The sequence below is a fragment of the Electrophorus electricus genome, chromosome 5 (assembly GCF_013358815.1).
Source record: "Electrophorus electricus isolate fEleEle1 chromosome 5, fEleEle1.pri, whole genome shotgun sequence".
Taxonomy (NCBI): domain Eukaryota; kingdom Metazoa; phylum Chordata; class Actinopteri; order Gymnotiformes; family Gymnotidae; genus Electrophorus; species Electrophorus electricus.
The window spans coordinates 8,825,390-8,847,752 of NC_049539.1; the positions used below are offsets into that span (position 1 = coordinate 8,825,390).

Below are 22,363 nucleotides of genomic sequence, written 5' to 3' on the forward strand. Positions count from 1 at the left end.
ATTACAATGGCCTATACAAAGACAAAATCAGCCTGTAATAAAGAGTTCCAGGGATCTTGGATTTTGCATCACTATAATACTGTATTGTTATGTTATCCTAGCAGAGACATCACAATCCTCCAAACCAGTTTTATTATACTGGCAGGTTAACCTTGGTATCCTGTCCATTATAAAATGAAACCTTGCAAATTGTCTATGAACACGGCGAACCTCTTTGCTATAGACATAAAAATCTCTACAGGCTGTGTGTGTGTGTGTGTGTGTGTGTGTGTGTGTGTGTGTGTGTGTGTGTGTGAGAGAGAGAGAGAGCGAGAGAGAGAGACCAGTCTACATCCTGAAAGGTTTTCTATTATACTGACCACGCTCAGTTAATGTATTTTGTCACACTCTCCAGACAGGGTTGTAGGACACACTGATAAATTTACAGCAGTTTAATATGACACAACCAACCAAGAAAAGAATTCAATAATCATACCAGAGAACACTATTCATTCACCCATCATTAACACAGAGACACTCTCCTAGACTCAGAAACATGAAAGCATGCATTTTTCTCCTCAAAAGAAAAAAAAGTTTCATCACATGGCTAACCATGAAGCTACACACAGAGAGGAATAAACGTTGCACTTCAGCGTTTCTACCAGAAGATACTGCTCTCCACGTGCTGTGCCAATTGACTAAATTAGTGATTGTATGCATCACATGCTCACGGCAGAAATTAACCCTTAGTCGCCTGAACACCGTTTCTCATTTAACGCGGGGATTAAATTAAATTAAAATTATGCCCACTTCGTGTGGACGGTTGACTCCGTGAGCATATGCACGACTCCCGTTTGAAGGACGCGTTGATCTATGTCTAGAGTCTGGACTAACCCACCCGCCAAACTGCCTTCTACAATTTCTAGAGCAATTAATTGCCAATTGCTTCAGGAGCAAATACAACAAGTGTACATAAAGGATTCCAAAAGGAGCCGAGAGAGGTACTAAAGAGCTGGTCAAGAACCTCAACCGTATGATGGTCATAAAATAACTCGCTCTACCTCTAACTTTTCGTCCGTCATAGATAGTGGTAAAAACGAGAAATGATCGTAATGCAGCTGCCTCTCCATCAAGCATTCGACGCAACTTCAGTCACACAGCGCCTTCTTTCTACCTATTCACTCAAATGAGGCAATGGCTGCTGATTCAGGCTGATTAATTAAGAGCCCTTGAGAGTCTTGATTGCTCCTGAAGCGGAAAATGAAGACCAACTACTGACAAGAGCGTAACGCGGCACAGATATATCTAATTCACACAAACGCTATACTGAAGAGAATCCCTTAAGTCATCATCCAGTATTACCTTAATGTATAATTTGCGAGGGCTCTTGAGTGCTATCATCCATTTGGAGCTCAGCACAGGTCAATGGCAAAAGCAAAGCTTGGCCATCCAACAATGGGGAGAGAGCTCATAGAGTCATCACCTGAGATGGAAGGTCCTTTGTATCGACGAAAGCACCCCGTCGATGACTGCTCCTTTTCCTCAGGTCTTGTTCTTTATCACTCTTTATGAATCCTAAAGCCATGTAATGATCGAGATTGTTTTCAAAGGAAATGCTGAACATTTGACAGGAACAGTGGTAGAAGGGCAGGGGTGGAGAAGATTGTCCTACGCAGCTCTGCTAATGCTGAAGCTGCTTATATACTATTCTGCTTGGCAACACATTAGTAGTTACACATTCATTACAGGTATCTGTCTCCATTAATGACAGGGAAGAAGCCCTACAGATTTTCTCTCTCTCTCTCTCTCTCTCTCTCTCTCTCTCTCTGATTTCCATCCTTCCATTTATAGCCTGCTGTATCAGGAGACCACAGGACCCTTTAAACACTGGTAACATCTGGACTCACACCTACAAAGAACGAAACATGACTGTTATGGCAGGAACAGTTCCAAAAAGTTCGAGGTGAGAAGAGAGAGGTGCCCTTTGTGTCTCCCGCCACAGTGCTCATGGACACGTGGTGAGCCTAAATCCACCTCCCTCCCTCTGTCCAGGTGGAAGATGATACCGACACGGCCATCTTCTGCTGTGTGGACCTGGTTCACTTGCTGCTGAATCCCTTTCAGTTTTGAAATCAAAGATGAAAGTTGGCTTTGATGAGAGCTTTTTATATGGCTATCAAGGTGTGAGCGAATTTCCTGGTTACTCTTCATGGCCAGGCCAGGACCCTGTGTGGCACAGTAGCGGGCGTTTCTGCTAGGGAAGCTCCTTGACCAGTGGTTATCTGCCTCAGAGTGGTTATCTGCCTCAGAGTGAAAGTGGTGGAATGATAGACGAGCAGCCCTTTGAGCCCTTCCTGAGCTCTTATCTTGAGAGGAGCCACCTGTACCTGCATATTTGACCCCTCCCTGCTCACAAATACAAAGCAAAGAGTCTGAATACATAAGAAGATACATTAAAGTTAAAACCAAATGTCATTCTGCACCTTCATCTCTGCTAGCCCCAAGCCCCCCCCCCCAAAAAAATGTAAAAAGTTGATATTAGTTTAAAAAATAACTTTAAACTGGCTTAAATGTTTTGGTCAGCAAAGACCTCAAGTGTACGCATTACAGTATTGGTGGTTTTTATAGTCATATACATGCCACATGACAAATCACTTGACCAAATCTCTCTCTGTTTCGCTCTCTCTCTCTCTCTCTCTCTCTCTCTCTCTCACACACACACACACACACACACACACAAAATATTTAATGATAATATATATAAATACAAGTCACAGTGCAAAGACATCTTACAAAAAACACTACCTACATAGAAAATAATAGGCTGGAGTGCAAACAGCACAAAGACAAAAATACATTTACCTGAAAGCAAGCCTACCAGGCCAATTCCCTCTCTAGAGATCTGTGGTGTGCAGTGCATAAAAAGGGTCCTTTTTCTCCTCAAAATGCAATTACTGGCATGTATGCTGCAGGCTAGCTGATAGCCAGGCATACCTTTCAGTTTGTTTTACAGAAACTGGCTGAGATTTATAGATGGAGTTGGCCGACCTCGCTGAATTCTGAGATTTTCATTGAAAGGTAGCCTTGAAAAAGGCTTTTCAATTAAGGTCTGTCTAGCTTGTTGATGTCATTTTAAGTTACTTGGCCAAGGTATACACCATAGCTATACCATCTCTGTTGTTTGTTTTTTACTTTTATAGAGTGACCAAGAATATGTAAATAGCGAATATGAATAGGTTGATTGTTTTACATTTTAATTTATTTATTGAATATGTTTATATAATATGTTTATATAATATTTTTCTGTCAACTTTTTGGTTACCCTTCTCTGAAAGGTCTGACTGAAGGGTCTGACTGCACACCACTCTTAGACATATAAAACTATATCAGCCTACAAAACTTATAACCATATTATCCCTATAAATACCTAATAAGAATATCTCAAATAAACTTACAAGCTGCAATTCCTCGTTAAGTACTTTAAACTGAACATAGTCCATATAGTAAATGCATTTTGCTTCATATTGCAACAACCTTTTCCCCTGATCCCGCCCCTCCGTGCTGGTGTTTTTCTTTTATTTCACAAAGCTTCATGTCAGGCAACACTGAAGTGTCTGGCCAGTGGGGAGTGTGGATCAGCTCTTCAGACGGCACTCTGGTGTTTTATTAATCTGAATCTTGCATTTTTTGTTTTTTTGTCATACAAATGTGGTCCAAACGGGTTGCATGTGACCAAGTATCATCACATGAGTTAAGGTACTAACGATAACCTCTTTGATTTAATACTCTCTACATATGACATAGCACCATTCTCATATGCAGAACAATTTCTACAAGGAAAAGGGCCTGTAGTATGTGTCACGCCCCCCCCCCGGAATCACGTGGTATGGCCCGCCGCGTGCAGGGGACTTTACGTTTGTTGCCACGCCCTCCACGATGGTACGCACCTGCACCGGGTTAACGTTAATTGTATGTCTGTTTATTTAAACCCCTGTCAGTGTGAGCCTCATTGTTGGTCATTGTTAGTGTTAGTGTAATGTTAGTGTCAATGAGTGTGTAGCCACTGTTAGTATAACCCAATGTTTGTACCATTTTATGTTGTCGTTGTTACTGTTTATACTGTTTGTGTGTTGCTGTCTACTAGTGTTATTATGTGTGAGTCCCACGAGTGTCCTTTATGTTTTACGTCATGTTATGTTTTACGTCGTCAAGGGAGTCTGTGTGTTCTGCTCAATGCCCTGCGGCACTCAGGCCATGACAGTATGGTCTAAAGTTTTGCATTTGATTGGGTTCAGTAAGAATACAAGAATTTACTGGTCAATCCCTAATGTTTTGTCCTCTGTAATAATATGAGGAAAGAAGCTCTCCAAATAAATGCTTCCCAATCTCATCTGCATAGACTTTTGGCTGATTTTAAAGAAAGGGCATTAAATCATTTTTTTTAGAAACCCTTTACAATCATTTCTGTGAAGAAACTGATTATTCTTCATCTTGCTCCGTGCTTCAGTGTCATCATCATTAAGGAATATCCATCCAAGTCTCAAAACCTGCCTGTAAGGAAGTTCCATTCTGAGTGGCCCATGGTGGAAACTCGATGCATGAAGAATACTGTTTACGTTTAGGGTGTAAAACGTTTTCTCAGAAATGCAAACAAAAGGACGTCACAAGGAATTACAATTAGCTTGTTTTTTGTTTGTGCTTGCTTTAAGCAATGACATGATAGAGTCAAATATAATTTCATTATTTCTCAAAAAGATTATAGCACAACATAGCCTCTGGGACATGAACATTGTTGATCTATTTCTGAAAATAAACTAGAGAAAACTAAGCTCTAAAATACACAAAGTCAGTGGCTGCCAGAAAGCTCAAAGTTGTAGTTTTGGAACATCTCATCATCCACAACTCTATCTGTGACTCCAGGAGTACCCATTTTATTTCCATTTTATTGGAATGTTTTGTTCTGGTTCAGGAGTGACTCAGAGGTTCCTCTTCTCCTGCCCAGCTCTCAATTTGGGGCTTGGTCACACAGCAGGTACTGTGAATGGCTTCTCCTCCAGTGGGGAACCAGGCATTTCCTGACAGCACTGATCTGAAATTTGTTTAATCTAAGCTTGCCTCCCTCCCATGGTCTCCGAAGACATAAACCTTGACTGTAGAAGACCTCAGAATCAGACCATATCTTTCTTCTCTGGAGCATGGCAGGCTATTGGAACATCTATGGCTTGATGTGTGTCTCCAAGGCAAGAGAACAGCCAGCCCTTTCCAGGAAGTTTGTAAACACTTTCAGGCCACAGGGGATACGTATTTTTGCTACAGAAATATTTTTTTTCATCTGAGAGTACATCAGATAAGATGCTGCTCTATGCTATCTTACCTCATAATGCTCTTGACAGAATAGAATCGACATGATGTTGACCTGTGAATTTATTGCAAGTGTCTGGAGGGCACAGTATATGAAATACGAAGTTACTGTGTCTGGGATGTTTAAGAAACACTTTCATTTCCTACAGACCTGTTTTTTTACCTACATTATTGAGTTACATTTTCAGTTCTGTCAGCAAGCCCAGGCTGTTTCAGCAGCTGACCAAAATGAAAGCAGCAAAATTGCTGGTACCCTGCCTCCAGAATCACATTACCTCACAGGTACACCTCTTCACCTGCCAACAGCTTATGCAGCTTACAGCTGAGACTATCTTTAGCTGGTTTACTCTGCCTGTGTCTCCCTACAGGGTCTCCTTTCTTTCACCCAGCAGCACAGTGTGAGAGTGTGTTGGTGTGTGGGTGTGTGTGTGTGCCCATGTCCAGAGTCCACTGAAGGCCTGTGATGTAGAGGCAATCTCCTTACAAACATGGATAATTACAAGGGTCTCACTTAGCACTTAGCACATTACCACCAAGCACTCTGTGTTACGACTCTAGCATTAGCTGCTCTCCCTTGAGCAGAGTCTAAGAGCATGGGCTGTATACAACACAACTTGATTTCAGTCATCCATATCCGAAACAGCACAAAGCGTCCGGACGTATGCTGTACAGACCCCGGTCTCCCGGGTGATTTGCCTCTGCCGACAATTACAGTCATATTGATTTGAAAAGTGTAATTAATGGTTGGTTACACTGAAGGTCTGTGGTGGCCATTGTCAAGCAAGACTAGGCCACCAAGATGATGAATCAAGAAAATACCCTTTATTCTGAGAAGGGTCATGTTTCCAGTTTTTTTCTTCTTCACATTTTACACAATTAATAAATATAATTGAGCTGAGGAGGGTAATGGCAAAAACAAATAGCTGATTCACCAGCACTGAATTGTGGGAAAACAGTGTTTAATTGTGGGAATCAAGGTCCACTTTCTGTGACCTTTATAAAGATGGTACCTTTCGTAGTTTTGCTCAATTGTCTGTTGACTTTAATCTGCCCTCTTCACATTTATTTCACTATTTTCTAGTTCGGCACTTTTCAGATAATACCAGTTTTTCCACTGGACAGCCTTGGGATGGCCTATTGACACTGGACCTTTCCCAAACCGCTTATATTATACAGGATATATTTGCAGCTTATGGCTTTGGATATATGTTCTTTGGATAAGATCAAGAAAGCCTGGAAACATGAGTTAGGTACCATTTTTACTGAAGAATGATAAGACAAAGCGATAAGCAGATTCACTTTACAGGATAACACTGCTGCATTTTATTCTAAGTGGAATTCTCTCCTTTTATTTTTCACTTCACTACAGAAGATGCATGTCTATTTGGGTGTGTGTGTGTGCCAATGTGAGCTATGTTTGAGCTATGAAAAGGGTTCTAATGTAAACATTTGGAGAAGGTCTGTAAATTAGGGCTTTTGATATTACTCTTCTTATTATGCCCCTTTTGATTAGGGCTTTCAGCATCATTCATTGTTGTTGTTGTTTGCTGTCTTCTTGTTATTCATCTTTCAAGTAAAGGTAGATCTACAAAATAAAATTAATAAATCACATAAGGTTGCTGGTGCAAGGTCATTACAAAACAATTTTGAATAAATATTGTACGTAATGACAATTAGATTTTGGAGATATTTGGTCATTCCTATTCTAGACTCTGACAAAATGCACTCCCAGAGAAATATATTTTTGGGTTTTGATCAATACACGTAGCAACAAATATCTGACTGTTCTCATGTGTATTTAAGATACCTGTTTGGTAATGGCATTTCCTGCCACTGGTTTCATTTGTTTCAGTGTGTACAAGGCACTTAACCAAACAAGACCTATGGGGAAATAATAGCCTGACTAACGTGTACTGTTACAGTTGACTGCTTCATTATCATCATCACATTATTCACACCAAGGGACAGAGATGCTGGAAATGTCCATCTATCAATGAACAAAATGATCTAGATTAACCTTCAATTACTCAGCATTATAGTGCCATCTGGTGGCTAATTCCGTGAAAGGCAATTTCAAATAACTGAGCCCGTGAAAGTATTTGCTATTGCACTGTTCAAGGAGCAGTTATTTTTACCACCATTTAGTAGCAAACAATGTTTATTCTAGCGATTGTTTTTTGTTATGTTTTTTTTTTTTTTACATTTTACTATAAACTGCAGCTCACATGAAAAGAATCAGATTGCACTGTAGTCCCCGAACGAACCAGTTTATGCTCCATAGAACAGGTCCCCCATGGGGAATTGCCTACATCTAAAATAGGTATAGTATAGACTGATACATCCAGGACACTAGGCGCCAGTGTAATGGCTGTTTCAGAATATGAAGAAGAGTCAGTGGGAAAAATTAATTGCTTCTTTAACATACATAATTTCTATTCCTCTTTTCCCAATAATCCCAGGTAAAGCACTACCATGTGTGGAAGGTGGTACACAATTAGAAATTCATTATTATTAGTAGTAAAGAAAAACAAGCTTTGTGCTTTACAAAATTCAAAATTTTGCAAATATCCAAAATATACCACATACCTGCCACACTCTGCTAGCTCCTGCAGAAATTGCTCATTAAAAATGTGCCAATATCTCTGACAAGCCATCTATAACAATCAACATGGTCACTCTGATTTTTTTTTTTTTAAATCAGTGCGAATCACATCACACCAGGACCAGCTCCCACTCTGGAGAGAGAAACTGGCTCAGGCCGGCCACTCCAGGTGCCGCAGGATGTCAGGTGTATTCGGCAGCAGGTCCAGAGGCCAGCAAGCTGAGCTGCGGGGCAGTGTGGGTTTGATGACAACCCGCATGTCCCTGGTTGGGTGGCCATCGCAACAGGAGCAGGCCACCGACAGACAGCCTGTGAGGGGCGGGGAAAAGGGGATGGCATGGTTCCACCATCCTGCTGTGCCGTTGGCAGGGTGACCTCGTCATTAGAGGAACCACATGGCTGCTCAGATAAGGTGACACCTACGGAAACAAAGCACCAGGCCAGACACACAGACACTGAACAAACGGGGCCCTGCTGCTCACAGAGACAACCAGAGTACTGCGTCTCACAGAGGAAATGGATTTTACAAACCACAGAGGAAAAGGCAGAATTTTAAAAAGATATTTATTGTCAGTCACTCTAGCAAATGCAACAAGGACAACTCTTAAAGGATATAATTTCTCTTTTCTTGTCACTTTCAGCTGGCAAGTAAAACATTAAGCATGCCACATCTATAAATTCCTTTCATTAAAAAAATAGATACATTAGGCTTCACAGCTAATGCAATGTACACCAAGCCAAGTATTTGACTATATCAGTGGTGAACAACTTTCCAGCAAGAATAAAAGCACTGATGGATGTGTCAGTGACGTGAGCATGAGACTGTGTGAGGGGACAAAACATGGGGAAATGTTACAGTGTGCATAGAAACAGTGCAAACGCGTATATTTTGGCTCAGCTAAGCAGGGTATGTGCATGCACTGACTGAATCAATATACAGAGTGCATGATCTATGTTGAACTGCAGATAATTAAGGTTTACTGCTTACATTCAGGAACAAAAAGACTCAAAACCTCAATCAATTCCATGTGCAAAGCGTCAAAACACCATGGACAGATCTACAAATGACATAACCAAATATCGAACACTGATAGTCTGATAATTCATCTGACCTTCAAATTGCAAACTATGATCAATTTGGTGAAGATAAAATTCAAGTGTGGAGTCCAAATATAAATCTGGCTCTATTTTTTGTCTAGTAGAGTAGAGTACAGTGTGTACCCTGTGGTAAAACCAGCCATTGAAAAATAGATGGAGAGCCTAACTGAATGAAGAATTGATCTAAATCAGGAAAACACACTGAACTCAGTAGTGATAGTCCATGAAGGCTAGAGTCTGACACCCTTGACTGAATTAATGAATTGCACAAATCAAGTAATAACACTCATAATAAAAAAAGAAACAAATACATTCCAGATTCACATTCTTTTTATATAGCACATAAAAAATAAAGGCAGGTCCCTGGAGTTTTAGGATAGCCTTTTAGTATAGTTCTGAGTAATACAGACAATACACGCATACCCGATTCAGGGTTTTTGAGGAAAATGGAGTGGAATGTTGATATGAACACATTCATCTTAGATTCTTGGTTTTATCAAACCCTGTACTGTCATTAAACAAAATGTATAATAAATGCATGTCAAAAAATATGGATAACATAGCTGTAATAATCTGTTTTTACATTTTACCATTGCTTCATACATAGATAAACATACTGCAAACACAAATAAATATGAACATAAATATGAACATAAATAACAAATATAAAATCATAAATAAAAGATGAAGATCTTAAAATACAAACTGTGCTGCTTTACAAATGATATAATTTCAAGTAAGCACAATTCTAATAAGTTATCTGCAGTAATACTGATCCGAATGCAAATCTTAAAATGTAATGGGAAATGTACATGAACATCCACAAAAATAGGTTAATTATTTATAATACTCAGCTATAGCCTGGTTAATGTTTTGTATACATGTTAACGGTTGTGAACACATAACATGCCAGTCAGGGATATGTCCCAGTCATACCTTAGGTATGAGACAACATTAAAGGCATGCGATCATCTCAAACTGATCCTGGCTGGGCTGGAGTAGTATAAGAGCCAGTTTAAGATTGACAGTGGGCAGAAGATGAGCTCTGACATCATCCTGACAGCAAACTTGTGGGATTGATCATCCTGATCTCAGTATCTGTGACAAATGACGAGAGATTAGAAATGAACGGAGGAGTAATGCCCTCCACAACTACATTTTGTCCCTATTAATATTACCTTAGTTCTAGAGCAAAATGATCAGAACAGCAACAACCGCATTGCATCAACCATATATCAAATCAAACCAAATATTAACTAAATGCCAGCATGACCCATCAACATAAAGGAGCATCAGTCTGGAATCTAACACTATAAACCTTTCTTACCTTGGTGTCAAATACTGAAAAGGTCAAGCAGCTCCAGGGAGTGGTCGTGGCCAAACGCACCAGCATGCGAGGGGAATATAAAGCGTGGTGGTAAAGTTCACACTGCGCCAGTTTACCTTTGCCTGGAAGGGCTGTAAGAGCTCAGCATCAGAGTGCTGGCCTGCTCCAAGTTCCAGCCGCACCTCTGCAGGACCTCCATACACTCGGGCCGTGTCTTCAAACCCAGGCGAAGCAATTGCTCCACCTAACCAGGCGCACGCGCACACACATGCGCAATTGTTGAATAGAGCGCTCTGTGGACTAATTAAGGTATCCTGATATGTCAGTAATGAAAATGTGTTTTTCTGCATGCATTGTTTTAATGTTGTTAATTATTTACTAATCTGAACACATTTTTAGACATAGTCCACACTAAAAGAGATGAATTGGAAAACGCTATTTCTGTGTTCCGGCTACACTAGCATTTTCAGTTTGTTTTCCATAAGTTCTGCAGCCTCAATAAAATACAAAAGCAATGGAAAAGCTGAATGATGAGCACAGGCACGTTTCTGACCTATGTGTCCTATGTCATTGTACCATGTAAACAAAGTGGAAATCAACTACTCCAATACCCACTGAACTGGGATAATAAACACAAAACAATCCATCTTGCATGCCAAACACAACCCGTGTACTATACAGAGCAGCTAAGCATGAAATTAAAGTAGCTGCTGCAGTAAAGAGCATGACAGCAGCTTCCACCATCTAAAAGCTTCTAAAAGCTTTTCCCTTATTCACATTACATCATCAAAGCTGTGCTATCTAAATTAAAGCTGTTAGTGTTGATGAGTAGGCAAAACATATGAAAATAGATGCATTTTCTAATTTACCTGTGTTACTGATAGACCTTAATATTAAGCCCTCATAACTGCATGCAGATGAAAGGAGACGCTACCTTAAGGTACTGCACTGCATCCTGGACCTTCCAGCTGTGACTCTGGAGGGCTGCCCGACATTCCTCTATTGTCACTCCATGGACCGCCTCCTGTACCTACAGATAGACAAGACAAGCTAAAAGTAACCAATGGAAATTTGAGTGGTCGGGGATGGTAGGATGCTGGAGACATACTTGTTTCACACTGGTGTAAGTGCTGGGCTGTGTTGCTGGCTCTGTGGCTGGGGCCCTGCTGGGAGAGTTGCCTGGCCGGTTGGGAGAGGAGCAGGGGCTAGGTTTGACGGCCTGCTGCTGGACCATGGGTCTGACGGTGGCCGTGTTGGCCGCCCTCCGCTCTTCGCTTCCCTCCGAGTCCTTCAGTAACCGGTCATATCTGTCGAGATTCGCCAGCCTCTCAGGCAGCAGGTAGCGGTGCGGGCTGCCGCCCTTCATCTCAGTACAAGTGGTGGGGAGGATGCAGGGGCTCATGGCGCGAACCTTGCCTGCTTCGCTGGAGCCATACTGGCTGATCGCGGTGGGAGCAGGCAAGAGCTTGGAGGGGGCAGAGGAGGGTGTGGATGGGGCCCAGGAGTACGAGGACGGGGAGAGACAGGAGCCGAACGACCCCACGCAGCACAGTCCAGGCCGCTGCTGGGGAGAGCCTCCTAGCGGGGCCATGGGGCTGGGGGCTCGGGAGCCTGGCTGAGAGAGTGCGTGGTCTCTGGGCGGCACCTGCGGGGGTGTGCTCATTTCCTCCTCATCACCTACGGAAAGGTACCTGCCGTGGGCCCTCCTGGAGGGGCGTGTTGGTGGGACAGGGATCCTGGGTGGGATCAGGGGCTTGATTGTGCTTTGGGGCTTGTCGTCAGTGTGGGACGGCAAGATGATCTGGCGGTGCGGCATGAGAGGCGAGCACGCAGGAACAGGTGAGGTAGGCAACGAACGGCCCGCCACTGGCACACGCAACTTCACCATCACCTCCCTCTGGAGCTCCTTGAAGATGTCAGCCGATTGGGAGAAGGACCGGCTCTCCTCTGCAGGCTTGAGGGGCAGGAATGGGTCATCAGCCACGGTCCCCTCATCACGCCTGCCCTCACCCTGAACCTCCAAGTCTCCCTCGACCGTGGCGTACTTCCGCTCGGCCACGCTCTGGTGACCCCTGGCTGAGGTGTTGATGGAAACCACCTCCACGTCCTCCTGCTCCTCAACCTCCATTGTTACCTCGTCATAGGCCGGCAGCGAAGGCAGAGGCCGAGAGTCCCAGTCCACTGCCGGTGTCGGGTGGAGCGGGTTCGGCAAGCTGCGGCAGGGACTCTGGGGTGGGGCCATGTCCAGAAGGGAGGCGCCAGAGGTAGGCGGCTGGGCAGGGCTAATGGAGGCGGGCGCATCACTGACTGGGGAGGGCGAAGTCGAGCTGAAGCTGTCATCGCCAAAGTCAATGAGCGAGACCTCACTGAGGCGGTCGCTGGAGTCGGAGCTCTCCAAGGGGCGGAGCCGCAGACCCAGGTACACTGGCGCTTTCAGGGACAGCTTCTTTGCCCCCGTCACAATGAGGTCATCATTAAACTCGAGAACAGAGTCATAGAATGGCTCTGAGGACATGCAAAGAAACGGGAGTGGATGCGGTTTCTGGTACACAGAGGTTATGGAAAGGGTTCAGCCAATGACAGGCCCAAGGGAGGGATGATGAATGAACATGTTCTTACTCTTGAGAATAACAGCAGGCTGAGGAGGCCGAGGTGGTGGCTTCTCTGAGGCACCGGTGTGAAGACGCAAAGCAATAAAAAGAAATAAAAAGGTTTGGCTACTGTCCAGTGGTAGCTGTTCAGTAATGCTCAATAATAGTTAGCATTAGAATGGTGACTAAAACCTGTAGCTTCCTTCAGTTACTTACTTTTGGCCCGGTTGGGTAATTTTGTGGGTCTGTCGTTCTTTGGATCCATACCAAGAACATCAGGGGGGTCCATGGGATTGCCCAGGTACAGGCTACATGCAAAAAGTATACAAAATTAACCCACTGTTGATGTACTTAACATCATAGACAGATGGTGATGAACTATAAACAAAACTGAAAACTAACAAACCAAGTCTTATTTTTGTAAGCATTTCAAATATTTCACCCGTCACCACGCAAAATAAAATCTTATGCTGCACTCTAAAGGCCAAAAAGGGGATCTCAAGTTCGTACGTTCAGAAAGCAATTACGTCTTCACTAAATGCTTACCCCACTAAGCCTCTACTGCTAGAATAATTTAACCCAATACTTAATTTCAGTCTGAAACCCTAAGACCAGTGCAGTAAATCTCCAGATTCCACCAACACAAGGATAGCAGGTGACACTCAGTCATGACAATGCCACCCTTACTCATCTATTTTGTCGGGGGCACCCCAGCTGCGGTGAGGGTCCGTGTCTCCATGGCCGGTGTGGATGAAGCTGTTTTTGAGCGGCCTGCTGATGTCATGGGCAGACAGGCCTGCTACAGAAGTCACCACGTTCCTGGGGAACTGGCCCACCTTCAGGGTCTGCCTGTTCTGCCCACGCCACCAGTAGTTCTCTGCCCTGTCACCCAGAAAGGGTTAAAAACCAGAGCCACACAAACGAAGACTCTAAGTGTAAAATTCAACAGTGGAGATTTTTCAGCGTAGAACAGTAACATGAGGGGCTGGAGATCATGCCGACCTGCCTTCGATGATAGTGATGATGTCATTGGCATGGATTTTTAGCTTATCTGGCTCATCAAAGTCTTGCAGTGCTCTCATGTCTGTTGGCATGGTCTACAGAGACAAGTTAAAAACACCATTTTATAAGCAGGCCATTGCATTTAAAAAAGCCCCGCGGAAATCTCATAGGTCTAAAAATGACATGGGATACGCTCAAAACCAGAAAGCGTTTCATTCTTTGGTCTTGTGAACTTTAGATAAAATTAAGGGATGTAAGCGCTCCAATTTTTGATCATGTCAGTTCCACTCTCACCTCAACAAGAAAGTCCCTAAGGGCCACAAACGTAGGCCGGTCCTCTGGTTTCGGAGACCAGCTCTGCAGCATGACATTATAGATATCCTGAGGACAGTCCTCTGGTTTAGCCAACCTCTCTCCTTCTTTATCAATCTTATGGAGGATCTGAAGAAAGATGTACACCCCAAAACTATTTTTAAACTATAGGAATATGCCTCATCTATTTCACCTTTCTGAAAGATGTAACTGTTCTGTCTAGAGTATATAATGTGGAGTAATCAGACTCTAAAAGCTCTTACTCATAAGGAATATACTTCATAAGTGTGTTACTACACATTAATGTTACTACACATTTAACATATGTAGAAAGTAATACAGTCTGAACGATAGCTGAGTAATACAGGCCAAATGTGATCAAACTCTTTTCTATTTCAACATGGAAAAACTGTCCAGGATGTGAAAGGCTCTCTTCACAAATTAATTATTTAAAATGGTTTAGCACACAGGTGTGAAGATGCAAGGAATACATAAAGCAATGAGTCTTAACATTAGCAGGAGTTTTAACTTGTTGACAATACTCCCAAACAAAACAGTACTCCCAAACAAAGCAAACTATCTAAAAAAGGTAAATTTGCATTTAGAAATATGAAATAAGACACTGCCAGCCTAAACTAAATTAGCCATTGTTTTTGGCTTAGGTGAAGATGTACCTGACTGCCGTTCAGGCCCAGCCACGGCTCTTGGCCATGGGTGAACATCTCCCACAAGGTCACGCCGAACATCCAGGTATCTGTGGCGTGGGAGAAGGTCCGTGTTTTCAGGCTTTCTGGAGCACACCTGTTAGAGCACAGGGTGCATCAGACAAGGCTGAGGCACAGAGCACTAAAAGCAGGAGCGTGTTGGAGAAGAAAGGCTGCAAGAGGAGAACCTGTCCTCCGCACCGCCCCTCACCAGGCAAAGGGCACTTTGTGATGCTCCTGCATGACGTAGTGGTCGTCATTCTTGGGCAGAGCCCTCATGAGGCCGAAGTCGCCAATCTTGACCAGGTCATTGGAGGCCAACAGAATGTTGCGGGCGGCCAGGTCGCGGTGGATGAAGCGCCGAGACTCCAGGTAGGCCATGCCGCAGGCGATCTGCACAGTGTAGCGGCACAGTACGGAGATGAGGATGTGGCCCTGCCTCTTCCTCAGCCGGTCCAGCAGCGAGCCCAGCGGTGCCAGCTCTGTCACCTGCGCCCGACAACACCGTGACATCATCACTCAGCACCAGAACTCTGAGTGTACATGGTAGCAGACAGCAACGGGGCGGCTGGCTCACACAGAGCACTGATAAAACAAATGGAACCAAACTACAGTTTTACACATTACAATATACAATACAGTCTGGTCCTGCTACTGTAATCCAGCATATTGGATCTGAAATGAAGCACCATCTATAAGGTTAAAGTGCAGAATGCCATCTTTAAGGGGAATATACACCAAACAGCCACAGCATTAAAACCACCAATGGGGGAAGTGAGTAACAATGATTATCTTGTTATAAAGGCACCCATGAAGGGGTACTTGTGTATTAGATAGCAAGTGAACAATCACTTCTTGAAGTCGATGTGTTGAAGCAGAAAAAATGGGCAAGTGTAAGGCTCTGAGTGACTTTGACAAAGGCTAAATTGGGATAATTAGATGAGTGGCTCAGAGCAGTCAGAGTGCTCATGCTGAGCTTTGTTGAAAGCATCGACAATGGATATGTGAGTGTCAAAACTGAACCATGGAAGAAGGTAGCCTGCTTTAATTTTCTTTTATATGAATGGCTGGGTATATATGTGTCGCTTACCTGGGGAAGAGATGGCATCAAGATGTACTATGGAAAGAAGACAAGCCAGTGGAGGTTGTGTGATGCTCTGCGCAATGTTCTGCTGGGAAATCTTGGACTCGCATTCATATGGGTGTTACTCTGACACGTAGCACCTGCCTAAACATTTCAAGTTCAAGGTGTTGACTTGGCCTCCAAATTCTCAAGCCAATCAGGTTTCTGTGGGATGTGCTGGAAAAACATGTCTGATCCATGTGAGGCTTCACCACACAACTAACGGGGCTTATTGTATCTGCTGCTAATGTCTTGGTGCCAGATACCTCAGCACACCTACAGAGGTCTTAGGTAGCCCATGTTAAAGAGGGACCTACACAATATTAAACAGGTGGTTTTAAAGTTATGGCTGATCAATGTATAATGGGGGTCTATATCAGTCACAGATAGAAATGGTGGATTTTTTTGTGTGAGTATGTAGGGTTTTCAGTAGTTTGGTCTCCAGCTCTTACCATTTTCATGGGATGAGTGAGGACCACTCCATACAACCGTATGAGGTTTTGGTGGTCCAAAGAATGCATGGTGTTCACCTCCCGTATGAAGTCATCCAGACCCTCCGTCTCGTCCAGCAAATCTGTCTTCAGGCACTTCACTGCGACATTGAGCTGCATTGCAAATATTAAAACAATATAATAAGAGATTTGTATGGCAGAAATTTAAAGTGTTATAGTATAGAGATATTCACTAAATAGAACAACAAAAGTAAAATGTTGCACCGAACATCAGTAAAATGCTCTTAATGCTTCTATGATCCATTGCGGTATTGAAATAAACTTCCTTTTACTTTAGATGAAGTTCTTCCACTACTTAGCTGTTATAATGGCTTGCTAAAGTTGTAGGTTTCTAATGGTATTCAGGGATAGTTGGTAAATCCAGCAGACTAATGTTTCCACTGCTCCATGATGCAGATGTTACTCTAGAATAAAGCTGGAAGTCGTGTAAAAGAAAGTCCAGGTTTTGCAATGTAAAGAAGGAAAGCTGTCCAAGTAACAGCGTTATTCAGACTAAACTCAATCAGCCCACTGTGCATACAGCAGATGCACATCACTGTAAAGCTCTCACCATGAAAGTAATCAGTAATCACTTATATAGTGGATGACTGCATAAAGCAACATATGAGACATTTGACCAGCATTGTTTATCTGTGTGGGAACTTTAGCCTGGCACTGGAAGCCACCTACTGAGAGCTCAAAACCTTGCGATCACCATTGTCTAGACAATACTGCCTAGTGCACATGCCATCTGTCCATCTCTGTCTCCACCCACCACTCTTCCTGAAGGGGCCTGCCACTCGCCACGCTTCACCACCCCGAAAGAGCCGTCCCCCAGCTTCTCAAACAGTGTGAGGTCCCTGTCACTGATGAGGCAGGTGAGGGCCGCCGGCTGGCCCTCAGCTGGGGTGGTGGTGGGTGAAGAGCCCTGGACCACACTGGCTACCTGGGTCTCGCCGTCAGGTCTCTTCCCTATGAACACCTGCTGGCCCAGGCACAGAGACTAAAGCTGAGAGTGATTCCATCTGCCTCCGCCACAACCACAGCATGGCAGAAATGAACCTACATCAATCGAGTGAAGGATTTCTATGCATTCGGACACAAAGTAAGATTAGTAAGAAGTCAATCAGATTAAAGACTTGTACTTGCTCTATTGACTAGATGAAGTGAGATTTGGAAAAGAAAGTGGGTAAAATTAGGTCTGAAAGAAGTTATGCAGTAAATCAGGCAAAGTGAAGCACTTGTGTATTGAGAGGTGAAGTGAGATTTGAAAGGTGAGGCCCAAACTGCCTTGGCAAGCTTGGCAGCATACCTTGCTCATCCAAGACTTGCGTTTACACATCGCTCTCCTCCTTTTCACGGCCTCCCACAGCCGTCTCTGGCCTTAGAAATGAAAGCAATATTCCTGCGATTTTCAATATGAATTAACCCTGAATGATCTAACCATCTACAGTACAACAGTAATGCATTTTCATTTGGCATATGTGACCTCACACTGCATTGCCACTGAAAGGTTACGCGTTAATGGTTGTTGTAAAAGAGGTAATGCTACCAGCTCTCTACCCCTTCAGGTGTGAACAGAGGTAATGACACCTAGCTTTAAATAGCTGATGTTTAAATTATAAAGGAGCCATAATTTACTACATCTGCCTGTCGCGTCTTGGATATCACACGCCCAGTGTTAGCTAACGCCACCCTTCAGTTACTCAAATTGCGCTCACCTGGCCGGCCCATGCCAATCTTCTCCAGGTCCTCGTTCTTCACATAGTCAAAGTGCGAGAGTCGGGTGACGTTGAGGTCATCACGGATGCGGAGGTAGTACTGCTGGAGCTGTACATCTGTCAGTAGCTCCATGAGCCACTCTGTGCCCTCATCCGACTGCATGGCTCCCCTGGCTGGCTACACACCCACGCATATGCACCGGAAAGCATACAGATGCACATAGGCACACACACTCAGCAGTGACTCACGATAACAGATAATAGTCACCTCACTGGTAAGCCACAAACTTATAAAGCAAAGACAACCTGTTTTTGTCTGTACAAAGCTAACATGCATTCCCTTACATCAAGCTGTATGAGACACACTGAACTTTACCTTGTCGTTTTGTTATTGCAATTAGTCTAAGATGGCCCCCATTTTCACTGGCCTCAAAAGCAGTGCTATAATGGCATAAGAATTAGTGTGTGTGCGTGTGTGTGTGTGTGCGTGCGTGCGTGCGTGTACTCCAAACCAGCCTCCTCATAGCATGTCCTGATTTCACAGTAAACCACTGGCTACCTTTTCCTAGTCTGGAGGTTTTACCACAATCTCCCAATTCTTCTACTTCCAAAATCCACCTGACACCAGAGGCAGCAGCATTTTGTTCTTCTGCGTCACTCGAGGTGGAAAGATTCATTTTAATCTGCATGATAAACAAGCGCTCCTTTTCTTATGACACGCAGCGCGGCTCAAACCCATATCGGTGTCTGCTGTACCTTCAAAGCATACAAAAAGCCATGACAGCAGTACAATATCCAAAACAACCCATCACCTCCTTGTGCCTCTCTGCCCCTTTCCCTCTTCCTTCAGGATGCTGCCGGCTGATTTCTCTCCACATGAGTGACGTGTCTCCCTTGATTCATCTGAGTCACCCTGCCTCCTTCTGGTACATGCAGAGGCTTTTTATGACCCATATGATGTGTGCACATGGACCTAAGAGGAATTCAGCTTGTTCAGGGAGCAGTTGCTGAGACACATCATTTGGATTTTCTTGACACAGCCTTGTAAATTAGTAGCAATGTCAGTGCAGTGGGCATTACATAGCATAAGCTACCACAGAATAGTTCATTTAGCACAGTTCACCACAACTACAATGAGCTCACTTTCCATTAGCTCATGTTATTAGATCCCATAGGTCAGCATCAGACACAAAAATATCCACCTATGTAATTGCCTCTCACTTTGAGTGGGTTCATGGTGTGCCATGGACACAAGGTAAACTGATAAGCTTTCTGTATTCTTAATCAATTAAAATACTGGTCTTTGTAAATGAAATTCTTTTGTTCAACACTTTGCTCAAGTTTTATCTGAAACTGTTTTCTTTCTAGGGTCATAAATATTTTAATGCCTCCAATATATACTCATTCATATTTTTGAAAATGAATTATTCACACACACACACACACACACACACACACACACACACACACACACACACACACACACACACCACAGGACACTGGAGCCACATACCCATGCACTCACTTTTAGATTATTCAGAGCATCCTACTTCCCTCAGCACTACTGAATTCTTCACCCTCCACGGTGAGGAGCATGACTGCAGGAAAAAGGGGTCAATATGTGTGTGTGTGTGTTGGGGGGGGGGGGGGGTGTAATTATTTACCACTTTGCTGCTTAACTGTGGTAAAAAAGCTTCCTTGACTGATACAGTATCCCTAGTTAACTGGGGCATACAATAATAGACAGAATACAAGATGGCATCTATGGCCCTCTTGTGAATTTCATCTAAGACAAAAAGCATTTGTCCACTAATAAACATATAATTAAAGCTAAAATTTACAGATTGCTATACAATTACTAATGATAAGTCAAATCTGGAACAGAGGACATGGTGTGTCTTTTATATATAACATTTACAATTCAGTGAGTTTCCTATTTAGGCCATTCTGAATGTGGAGAACTAAATATAGGTATACTATTCCAGTAAGTTCATTATTTGCTGTATAATACATTACTGGGGCTTTAATAGGGAGAGCATAAGAGTGATATTTATGATATAATGCCCTGTATCGGGGTCGTAGGCCTATTATACATGCCTGTTCTGATTATTTTATGTTTTCAGCATATGAACTAAGCACTGCGCCCGAATCAGTGACGCTCTGTTGAATAACAATATGCAAACAAGCTTAATAACAATTGGTATGTAGTACAAAAACAGATGTCGGACGAATGACTGGAAAAGCATGATCGTGCTGACTTCGCGGCAGCAGGAATCAGCACTGTTGCTACAGGTTGACATTACTTCACTCTTACATTTACAAACAAATATGATAGACACAAAACAGAAAGCCCTACAATAAAACGGTCTAGATGTTGCACCTGTCCAGACAAGCAGCAACATCCTGCTGATTTAAACCCCCAATCTGTCTAGCACAAGATAAAACAGGATCTAGCTAGGAGATATGATTTATTTTAACAAGGTCATGCCTCATCATCGGAAGGTAGCCTAGTTAACCTACCTGCTCTAGAGTAAAGTCTGGGCCCACTGCTAACTGCCCACACGCCTCTTAATTTGGTCGGCGTCCTCGCAAATCCCATACCCTGAGAAGCGCTACAGTAAGGGCGTACTGAAAGGGTACATCAGATTCTTGCCCTTCTGCTTCTGGATTGTATTTCGAGAAAGATAGCGATCTAGCTAAGTCATCGGAGATAAAGGTTTCAGAAAACGAATGTAATTTAGCCACGTCCGATAAAACGTAGTTAAGTAGCGTTAAATAGCTATTTAAACATGAGAAACACTAGCTCGTAGCCTGTTTGCGTCAGGTGGTGATTGATTTATAGTGAGCTAGGTAGCGTTAGCCAGCTAACTGATGCACTGAGTTCTTTAAATAGACTGTTGTCGTTAGCTAACGAGCGAGCGTTTTCATTAAGCATGCCAACGGTTCTCGTTATTTGCTAATAACTGATCTATGGCCATTTATCCTCCACAGTGTCGAAAATACCACACACACCGTGAACTAGGTATTTTACAGTGAAGCACGACGAACACCGAGTCAATCTTACCTGCAACGCCTCCTGTTGTGTATTCCAAGTTTCACGCTCAGCTCATCCTCATAAACTTCCCGTTAATACATGTTAACCCTTGTGTGGCGTTTGGGCTTTTGTTACTCATAGTGTGTTTAACCCCTTGGTATTGCTGGGTTTTTAATACAATGAAGCCATAACAATTTATGTAAAAAAATACTTAACAGATCTTGACTTTATCTCAATTATTCACAATATAGAGAGGGTACATGGTTAATCGATGATGCGTGGAATCAACCATGTTTGCTTTGGACAAATATAAATTGAACAAGCTTTTCGTCACTTGATGTTTATTGTTTTGAGCTGCAATTTGAAAGAACAATTTTACGTATAGTATTTTATGGAAATGATAACTGAGCCACATTGAACACATAAACCAAAATAAACTACACATGAGATTTATTGCAAATGAATTTCTTGCATTTGATGCATATATAGGCCTACTGTGTCTTCCTGTCCTTGGGTGCATACACATTGTAACGCTTCCTTTTGATGCTACTGGCTACAACCCAGAATGATGAAAACAATTTTACTACTGCCTCTCTCTCTCTCTCTCTCTCTCTCTCTCTCTCTCTCTCTCTCTCTCTCTCTCTCTCTCTCTGATATGCAACATCACTCACTTTCATGTACTGTAATTGGTAGCTCTGTACGTTGGGCAGATGGGGCACCAGCGCCCTCCTGAATCCTCCTTGCAATGGCTGCAGAGACTGGGATTCTTGGTCTGTGTGTGTGTGTGTGTGTGTGTGTGTGTGCGTGCGTGCGTGCGCGCATGTCTAAAGAGAAGCTGAGAGGTCATTTCTAATTTTGAAAAGAGATAAGAATTCTGTCTAGTGTTTTCCTTTGTTAATTTCTGAGTATAATTGGTTTTTACTGTAATTCTAGGTAGTATTTCTCCTTGATTTGGGGCTTGCTGATGCTGCGCTCTGTAAGGATAGGCCAGCTAGAATGAGCATTAATTTAGTAACCT

General features: G+C 43.1%; 1 protein-coding gene across 10 annotated transcripts; it reads right to left on the reverse strand.

Annotated features, from left to right (window-relative positions):
• Positions 1–8,489: 8,489 nt before the first annotated feature.
• Positions 8,490–21,437, reverse strand: tnk2a (tyrosine kinase, non-receptor, 2a). Of its 10 annotated transcripts, none has more exons than XM_035526667.1 (17): positions 21,376–21,437; positions 19,124–19,284; positions 18,312–18,489; positions 17,903–17,973; positions 17,366–17,572; positions 16,552–16,704; positions 15,188–15,465; positions 14,947–15,073; positions 14,255–14,401; positions 13,961–14,055; positions 13,646–13,840; positions 13,175–13,266; positions 12,987–13,031; positions 11,476–12,872; positions 11,302–11,397; positions 10,484–10,611; positions 8,490–10,138 (listed from the first exon to the last, which is right to left on the reverse strand). In XM_035526667.1, exons 2-17 carry the CDS (start codon positions 19,187–19,189, stop codon positions 10,132–10,134), a joined length of 3,282 nt encoding a protein of 1,093 aa, XP_035382560.1. In that variant the 5' UTR covers positions 19,190–19,284; positions 21,376–21,437; the 3' UTR covers positions 8,490–10,131. The 10 variants fall into 10 exon arrangements, with proteins under 10 accessions (XP_035382560.1, XP_035382565.1, XP_035382558.1 ...); XM_035526672.1 differs by having other exon boundaries at positions 15,188–15,369; positions 17,366–17,593; XM_035526665.1 differs by having other exon boundaries at positions 17,366–17,593.
• Between the last annotated feature and the right edge of the window lie 926 nt (positions 21,438–22,363).

Excerpts from the sequence above, each read along its gene's own strand:
- tnk2a (XM_035526665.1), bottom strand. The coding sequence starts at position 19,189 with ATGTGGAGAGAAATCAGCCGGCAGCATCCTGAAGGAAGAGGGAAAGGG. Across the intron at positions 14,056-14,254 it reads TTAGGGACTTTCTTGTTGAG|ACCATGCCAACAGACATGAG; the intron begins GTGAGAGTGGAA and ends TTGTCTCTGTAG. Across the intron at positions 11,398-11,475 it reads CTTACACCAGTGTGAAACAA|GTACAGGAGGCGGTCCATGG; the intron begins GTATGTCTCCAG and ends GTCTATCTGTAG.